This window comes from Stigmatopora argus, chromosome 19 (assembly GCF_051989625.1).
Source record: "Stigmatopora argus isolate UIUO_Sarg chromosome 19, RoL_Sarg_1.0, whole genome shotgun sequence".
In the NCBI taxonomy this organism is placed as follows: domain Eukaryota; kingdom Metazoa; phylum Chordata; class Actinopteri; order Syngnathiformes; family Syngnathidae; genus Stigmatopora; species Stigmatopora argus.
Window position 1 is genome coordinate 9970640 of NC_135405.1, and position 9171 is coordinate 9979810.

At 41.6% G+C, this 9171-nt stretch overlaps 1 protein-coding gene across 1 annotated transcript; it reads left to right on the forward strand.

Annotated features, from left to right (window-relative positions):
• Positions 1 to 207: 207 nt before the first annotated feature.
• LOC144064816 (single-minded homolog 1-like) lies at positions 208 to 8727 on the forward strand. The gene is made up of 11 exons (XM_077587629.1): positions 208 to 497; positions 1685 to 1767; positions 1850 to 1939; positions 2041 to 2149; positions 2604 to 2689; positions 2882 to 3081; positions 3252 to 3358; positions 3459 to 3606; positions 6289 to 6445; positions 6550 to 6937; positions 7292 to 8727. Exons 1-11 carry the CDS (start codon positions 323 to 325, stop codon positions 8017 to 8019), a joined length of 2271 nt encoding a protein of 756 aa, XP_077443755.1. The 5' UTR covers positions 208 to 322; the 3' UTR covers positions 8020 to 8727.
• The last annotated feature ends 444 nt before the right edge of the window (positions 8728 to 9171 follow it).

Here is a 9171-nt window from a genome sequence, read left to right on the forward strand (position 1 = left end):
TGAAATGGTTTCCTATTAATTTACACGTTCTATTTCTATTCCACAGGTAATGGAAGAAACCCAGCACATTGGATTCACGACTGCAATCGACCCGAGGAATACGAAGGATATCTAAACGCACAAACTGGATATCCAATATTTCAAGTGCATTTTCCCTTGTGATAAAAAAAAGAAAAAAGAACAAACACAATTATTCACTGACCATGAGAAGGAGAAACGGCACGTTGCTGATGTGACGGAGCACCAGGCCGCGTATGCAAGCTAGGATCCACGTCATTCTCATCATCACCAGCCGCAGCATCGGCGGCCAACCGGCACCGATATGAAGGAAAAGTCCAAAACGGCGGCAAGGACTAGACGGGAAAAGGAGAACAGTGAATTTTACGAACTGGCCAAAATGTTGCCTTTACCGTCTGCCATTACGTCGCAGCTGGACAAAGCATCCATTATTCGTCTGACAACAAGCTACCTAAAAATGAGAATAGTCTTCCCACAAGGTAAGGATGCAAATAATATGTATATACTAAAATATATATAAATAGATATAGATACATATGTGCAACATAATAAAAATACATACTATTCTAATTATAATACCATAACCAGAAAAATAAAATGAACCAAAATCTAAATCCCCAAATTACAAATTGAATATGCAATTGCACGCGGAAAATCTGACATCGATTAGAACCATTAAAAACAATAAAGTAGTTATTTCAATCTACACTGGATCCAATATATTCATATGTTTATCATTCTACCGGAGAGATGTTTTACATAGCTCGTCCTTTAAAAAAAAGCAGAATGCAAGAAGCATGCCTCACAAAGACAATCACAAATGAATATCTCCGTGACAGCGTGGATAAAAATGTAACCGTGTTCCATGTGGCTCTTGTGTCGGAGAGTAGAGCCTCTAAAACCCGCCGCTGTAATGCCGATACAAGGAGATTTGGCGAATGAATTAAATCACTGCAGTCGAGGACTCGGCTAAAGTGTATGTGACATTGATCGAGCTTGCAGGTTTGCAGATGAAGCAAAGAAAAGACCTCCATCTTCATCTTTTTTCCCCCTTCCCTATAGTATTTAAGCAGCTCTCTGCAGGCTGCATTACCGGCTGCGTGACTGCGAACGAGACGCAGCTATTATGGCGAGGGCCCTGCAGGGCTTGTAATCACCTTAAGCCATGTGAGCGCGAGGAAACTCGCCAGCCATTCTATAGAAGAGCGGCACATGCAAGCTACATGCAAAACAGAACTCTCTCTCTCTTTTTCTTGCCTTTTTTAAAAATCCGTTATACATGAAAACCGATGCAAGCATTTTTTTTTGAAAATAAGCTCTCACTTGTTATTTCTGTCTTGGCTCTACAAGTATTTGAATCAAAATATCTTAACTACAGATGATACAATAATTGCTGCTTGTTATTTTTTCATTGAAATATCTTAACAGTGATTGAAAAAAATCCAGATAATGCAAAAATAATTGTTGCTTGTTGTATTCACAATGTATTTTAACCCCATTTTCAACAACTCAGACACAAATCCCATTCCATTTAGATGTAAAATAGTGTGACATGAAAGTTAAATGCACAACAATACAAAGAACATGATTTATATTCGGTATTATCTATTCATTTTCTATTATGTTTTAAATACTACATGTGTTTTTTTTAATCCTTTTGGGGCAGGTTTGGGTGAAGCTTGGGGTCATACAAGTCGAACGAGACCGATAGACAATCTTGGACGCGAGCTTGGCTCTCATCTGCTGCAGGTCTACATTGTTACTTTTATCTGTGCACTCTTAATGAAAAGTGAATGATTTCTAACTAACCGTGCTCTTTAATTATTTACAGACATTGGATGGCTTTATATTCGTTGTTGCCCCAGATGGGAAAATTATGTACATTTCAGAAACAGCGTCGGTGCATTTAGGACTATCCCAGGTCTATTTTTTTCCCAATTTCATGCCTTTTATTCCTACTATTTTACAGTACAAACAAATCACTTCCATTCTCACTTATATTAACTCAGTTGTTCTCCACAGGTAGAGTTGACCGGAAACAGTATTTATGAATATGTGCATCCTGCAGACCACGACGAGATGACAGCTGTACTGACGCCACATCAGCCCTACCATTCGCATTTTGTACAAGGTGAAAAAAAAACCACTAATCACTCTGGCCCGGGATAAGGCCATTTATATTCCGTCTCGGTTTTAAAACTCATTATTCTTGTCTATTTGCTATGGCATGAGCGTGTCGAGCGGCAATCATTGGAACAGACGCGTCAGTGTTGTTAAAGGGCCGCATGATGGACGCGCGCTGTGCGTAAATGTCACCAAAGTATACACCTGGAAGTATTTAGTTCATTTTCTTTATCCCCTGTATTGCTTACTTTAGTAATTTGGGCTAAATTCAACACAGGCCTGAATACATTGCATTTCATTTGTTCTAGGGTTTTTTTGGGGGGGGGCTGTGAAGTTTTTATTTATTGTACATTTATCACAATGTGTTCACATAATTCTGCAGTATGCAAATTAATAATTACTTTGAGTTATTTTATTAAATGATAATATATTAAAACAAAAAATGATTGTTTTTCTTTTAGAGTACGAAGTGGAGCGTTCTTTTTTCCTGAGAATGAAATGTGTGTTGGCCAAAAGAAATGCAGGCCTTACCAGTGGTGGATATAAGGTCAGTTGTATAAAATTTTAATTCAATTTTGGGAAATAATTTAACTAAGAATGACCTACAAATAAACTGAATGGTCATGAATACAGTTCTTGTTATTCAGATTGAGTGACTAAAGTAATGCATTTGATCATATTATTTTAGGAAATTTAAGAATTCCTGACATGTTTTTAAGTTAAATATTTCCCATAACAGGTGATCCACTGCAGTGGCTACCTGAAAATCCGTCAGTACAGTTTGGACATGGCACCCTTTGAGGGTTGCTACCAAAATGTGGGCCTGGTAGCTGTGGGGCACTCTCTACCCCCCAGCGCCGTGACCGAAATCAAACTCCACAGCAACATGTTCATGTTTAGGGCCAGTTTGGACATGAAGCTTATCTTCCTTGACTCCAGGTGAGCACATGTTGCCAATTGAGCATCATTAAGTGAGTTTGCAAATGCCACCTGACAATTGCAACCATATTTCTCATGCTTGGTAATGGCGGCGATCTTGTAAAAACATGTAAATACGGGCAGATGTATTTATGTATTTATTTTAATCGCCTCCAATCATTTCTCTGCAGGGTAGCCGAACTGACGGGTTATGAGCCGCAGGATCTGATTGAGAAAACTCTGTACCATCACGTACACGGCTGTGACATCTTCCACCTCCGCTGTGCCCACCACCTTCGTGAGTCTGCTTACACATGCTGACCATTACAGCAGCACAAACACACGCATGCAAACACGCTAATCTCTGACATCTGTGTGATTCTTTTTATCTCCCCCAGTGCTGGTAAAGGGCCAAGTCACCACTAAATATTACCGTTTCTTGGCCAAGCACGGAGGATGGGTTTGGGTGCAGAGTTATGCCACCATCGTCCACAACAGCAGGTCATCCAGACCCCACTGTATTGTCAGCGTCAACTACGTCCTCACGTGAGTCTATCTTATAAGTTCATACGCCCTTAAAGTTAAGGTTTACGGAGCTCTTGGTTATGCATTTGTCCCTATAGCTCACCTTTGTACTATGGCTCAGCACTCTTAGACTTTTTATTACAGTTAGGGTATTACAGTCTTAAACTAGATTTCAAATACTTGAGAAAAATATTCTTTATGTTCTGTACATATTTTTCCTATGTGGATAAAAATCCGATTGTGTAAAAAGTGGGCAGATTAAATTTATGCTATCAATGTGAGTTGTTAGAATGAAACATAAAATCTCAGATTTATAATGGAAATTATAGGGAGAAGGCAGTCAATTCCATGCTACAAAACTGAATGTAATATCACATTTGTTTACATCTGTATTCTTGTCACTTTCTTTTTGTTACAGCAAGCATGTCGTTTTTTTAAGCGTAGGATATGTTAACTGTTGTTTTCAATTCAAACTCGATTACCCCCACCCAATTTCATTTTTTTTATCCCATATGGCTCAGTTCAGATAGGCATTATGGCAGTGAAAGCATACAAAATTCATGGAATGTGTTATCCACAGATCAGACTCATACTTTGATCATATGTGGACAATGAACACCGTCAATCAAAACTATAGCAAAAACGTGGGGATGCACAGACCGTCAAATTAGGAAAGCGATGGCCAGCCTCCATTTCTAACGTTTGCCTGATGTTGATCGTGCAACCATTTGCTCCATGATAAGGTTAAAGGTGATTTAGCATATTTTTTTACTTGTGTTCAGCTTCCTTAAATGTAAACCAACGCATCATTGGACATTAGATCCGGATAATAGAATTCTGCTATAGAAGTTAAATTGACGTTGTTAAATGCCGTCTGGGCAAGATGCCTCAATTTCTAGCCTCTCTCGCCAAATCCACCCAACGCTGCAGCACTAGGGCTCGGGGGAAGTTGTTGTTATGAGAGCACAAATACACTCAGACCCTTGGAGACGGCAAGACAAACATGGGGGTTGAACCCCATCAAAAAACCTCTACTGCTGCATCGATCGTCAGTGTAAAGAAAGCAAAGTCGATCGAACAGGGGACTGGGGATCAATAGCCATCTCCCAGCTAGTACACATGTTGAATTCGCCTTGTGAGTTTTGGCTCATCTACGAGTAACTTTTATGTGCAACGGCTATACTACTAGACGAGGGGAACAACATGAGCATATTATCTTAAAACAATTACGAACAAGCGCACAACAAGAAGCCATTAATAAAACATGTCAGGAGCCACACTGGTGGTGAATTTCAGGCGTGAGGTGGTCTGACATTGACCCCGAGGTGGAATTCGGCTAACACAGCTGAGTTTGCACAATGGGCCGACATTATTGGCTCAGCCACGAGTCGGCGGGGTGCAGATAGGATGCAGCCCCCGAAAGCAGCGCAACTATACCTTGCTAAAGCAAATAAGACTCACTCGCTGGTGGCTATCCAAACACAGCCTTTCTCCTGAGGTGTTGTACATAAAGAATGGGTCATATTTAGAGTCCTATTAAAGAGGCTGGCTACGTGGGGTCAGGGATGGGGCACAGGGTTTAAAATGCCAGGCAGCTGCTATTACATACTGTCGATGTGATAAGTTATAATAGGCTCATGTTTGCTGAGCATTTGACACAGGAGCCTTGTTGCTCTGTCTGCACGGACACTTGCCTTGACTTTAGTATCAGGACGCTATGTTAAATTGTCCAAAGCCAAGCCTACAGGAATCTACAATTTCTGTGGCAAAGTCCAATCTGTCGCAAAAAAAGGCCCTGTATGCGGGGTTTCACTTGTTGCATGATGGGAAAGAATTGTGAAGTTAGTAGAGTTGAAACTTTGATGTGGTGAAATTAATACCGATTTTAGACTTATTTGCACAGACCCATTGTTTTGGACAAGCCACATCTTCAACTGTTCTTTCTTTGACAAAAAGAGAACTAGAATCTCAAGGGAAGACTCGGTGAAAATTGATGCTCTGGTGACACTGAGTTGCATGGCTTTCAACTCAGAAACATCTGGTATTGGATAGCATTCAAATTTCCTAATTTTCGGACAGTACTATATTACCAAAAGAGTAGTTGGTTGAAAATGTTTGGTCTAAGAGCTCTAATCAAACAAGTCATTTTTAACTATGCACTTTTAATCTTTAATTTATATATTATTAGAATGATGCTATTGCGCCTTGGCCTCACAGCTCTTGCCAGTCACCATATTTTTTGCCAGATATTATGTTCATAGTCACAGGGAGCTGGAGTCTGTCATAGATGGCTGCGGCAAAAGGCAGGCTTGAATATGGAAAATCAGCAGGCGTCTTTATTTAAAATTTAACAATAGTCCCACTATATATACACTGAATAAAATACTGTGTAAAGTGTATGCACAGTGTATGAGTGTTTGTATAAAATGTGTTCATGGTAACGCCTTGAAATAAAGACCAGACATTCCTAGAACTTGACTTATCCTAGTTTAAAAATGTGTGTTCAAAGCTTGAAATTGGAAATAGATCATTTGTAAATTGTTCACTTCCACACAAAGACAATGATAGTAGACGGAAAACCACGGGCTAAATCCTGCTATCCCATCAATTCACAGGGTCAATCCATGGCAGGATATTAGGACAAATATTAGCTTGGGCTTTTTATCTTTGCGTCTAACAGTATTTCGTGTTTATGTGTAAAAGGGACACGGAATACAAGGGAATGCAGCTGTCCCTCGACCAAATGAGCCCCAGCAAGCCGGCTTTCCCTTACACTGACAGTCTCAGCGAGGACAGGAAAAGCACAAAGTCCCGTCTTACCCAGTCAAAGGCTAAAGCCAGAGTGTCGCCATACCCACAGGTGATAAACAGTGTCTTTTATAGAAGCAAATAGCGTAAACTGGCCAGGCTAATCGTCGGCGAGAGCTTCCAATCATATCTTGTTTTATGCTTGTATCTCTGCAGCAATTTTCAGCATTCAATCCAGAACGTTCTGAGTCAGACCAAGACAGTCAATGGGGAGGGAGCCCCCTGACAGAGGCTGCCTCCCCCCAGCTGTTGGATCCGACTGAGGCCGCGGAGGCTTCGTGTGCCTACCGACTGTATCCAGACTCGGGCTCCCTGTGCTACGGCCTGGGACTATTGGAAGAGGATCTCGCTCACGCCCAGTCCCGTCCTCACACGACTGCCTGCGATCGGGTCCGTTGTCCAAGTGGACGCTACTTCTTAGGTGCACCGCAGTCAGGAAGAGAAGTGTGGTGGGATGCCACCCGCTCCGTGCTCGCTCTTCCGAAAGCATCTGCGGACAGCAACGAGAGCTACGAAATCACGTCCTACCACGCTGCTTTCCATGGTGAGGTGTTAGGGTTAAGGCCACAACCATCTGTCTCTGGAAATTGTTCTTGCTTTGCTGCCCCTGGTAGTTGTTTTCCCAAATGTTATTATGGGACACACTAAGTTGTTTATGCCGTCTCTTGCCAGTGTGTCGATTGCTACCATCTGTTCAAAAATTGCCTCAAATTGAAAGCCAAGTAATTTCACAATTCACAGCCCCAAACCACTATTGTCTGCCAAGATGTTGTATGATTCCATATGCACGTTGAGGCCAGAAAGCATTCTTTCTTGTGAAATATATGGGAGGTAAATACAGGCATGGAGCGTAAAATCTGTTCCTTAAACACTATGTTTTTCTTTCTGATTTAAATAGGACGAGGCCACTGGGACGAAGACAGCATCATGAGTTCACCGGATGGCGGAGGGTCCACGAGTGATTCCGGTGAACGCTACCACGGGGACCAATACCAGACCAGTCCTCGGGAGCCCAGTAAGATGGAAACCCTAATTCGGGCCACGCAGCAAATGATCAAAGAAGAAGAAAGTCGTCTTCAGCAGCACAAACCACCGCTTGATGTCGCTAAGAATCACAGTCCGTGTTTCAACTCGTCAGTACCCCACCACTCACAGCTCAACATGCCCAGCGTAGTGTGCAGAGGCCCAGGAGCTCCGAGCATTGACCTCCCTTCTGAACGGCTCCACCACCGGGTGAAAGTGTCCGGTCCCCTGGACAATGACGAAAACACAACCAGTCCCGGATCCCTGTCTCGTCTCAGCAGCCCCAGCTCTGACGTCATCCCCAGGTCCGCTCATCCCCTCACCAAAGACTACATGCAGACGGATCTGTCACCCCATCCGACACAACCACAAGGCAGCCCTCTGCTCTACCCAACGCACGAGAGGCCCACGCTGGACAGGCAAGCGGCCTATGCGTTGACTGGCTACTCCTTGGAACACCTGTATGACCCGGAGAGCCTAAGAAGTTATTCTGGACTGGCTTGCGCGGGGGTCCAGTACGATATGGCCTCACACATGAGGATGCAGGCTGAGCAGATGCAAGGACACAAGGCCACGTCTGTGATTATAACAAATGGGAGCTGACAATATCTGATGCTGATGGATCTTGTCCACTAACTGAGGATGTTCCAACTTTGACAATAAAGCATTGAAAGGTGATCTGCTTGGAAAACTGTTGTGCTCGACATTGGAGCCTTTTTTCTTTTCCAAGAATGTTCATGAACCAATTTTCACAAGCCCAAGAGGGAAAGGCCACCACTTTTGTTCCACTGTAAAGGAAACAAGTGTCATTTTAATGGTGGTGAACTGAATTCCCTTCTTCCTGTAGAGGCGACAAAGCCTCTCTGTCTTGGTTAAACATCAAGCCAATGTTTGCAGTCGAAATGTCTCACGCGCAGTTGGCTTTGTTGGTTAATCTGTCTTGGATTTCCACTGGTGTATGAGAATGTGTTGCTTCAGTGCCCCTTCCCCTGAGGAATCCAGTGCACAGAGACATAGGAATAACGGTTGACGCAACTGCAAGATTTTCACTTGTGTATAATATCAATGGTTCTTTGTATTTATTTGTCAGTGAGCTGTTTTCACTAGTTACCATCTATTTTATTTCCCAACAAAAAAAGAGTAGTTTTGGTGTTTGAATGACAGTGGAAGCAAAGCTAGCTGAGTACTTTTATTTGTATAGCTGTTAAAATCCATGCAGTACATTTTTCCCCCTGGATGTATTACTTAAAAAAAACAACAACAACAAAAAAACATTGTTTACATATCGGGATAAAAATGTCCTCATGTTTTTACCTCATGTAGCAAAAGTACAAAATGCTTTAAAACCGGCTTCACATGCAATTTGTTTGTCATAGCTAAAAAATATGCTGAATGTTTTTCTCTTATTTAATTTATAATGTAAATATCTCACAATGAATCTTCGGCAAAGAAGTGATCAGATTATTTATTGTTTTAAAAGGTCGCGTTAATCTGAATACAGTTTTAAACCAAACTCTTTGTCTGTGTTTATTTTATTGAACTAACTATAGACTTAATTTACCCCTTTCGTGCAATTGTTGAAGAAAAGTAGGGAAGATTATAAAACCAATATAAATTAAATTATTACTGAACCACATCACTGAAACTATAAGTGCAGGTATGAATTACCAGTTGTAGAACACAGCAAATTACCTAAATCTACTTATAGTATATTAATAACAGCTCATGATCATTGATTTCCTGTAACTATTAGAC

Bases quoted from the DNA above. Each gene is read 5' to 3' on its own strand.
- LOC144064816 (XM_077587629.1), top strand. From the start codon at position 323: ATGAAGGAAAAGTCCAAAACGGCGGCAAGGACTAGACGGGAAAAGGAG. The intron at 2,150-2,603 runs GTGAAAAAAAAA...TTTTTCTTTTAG, and splicing joins CCATTCGCATTTTGTACAAG to AGTACGAAGTGGAGCGTTCT. The intron at 3,082-3,251 runs GTGAGCACATGT...ATTTCTCTGCAG, and splicing joins CTTATCTTCCTTGACTCCAG to GGTAGCCGAACTGACGGGTT.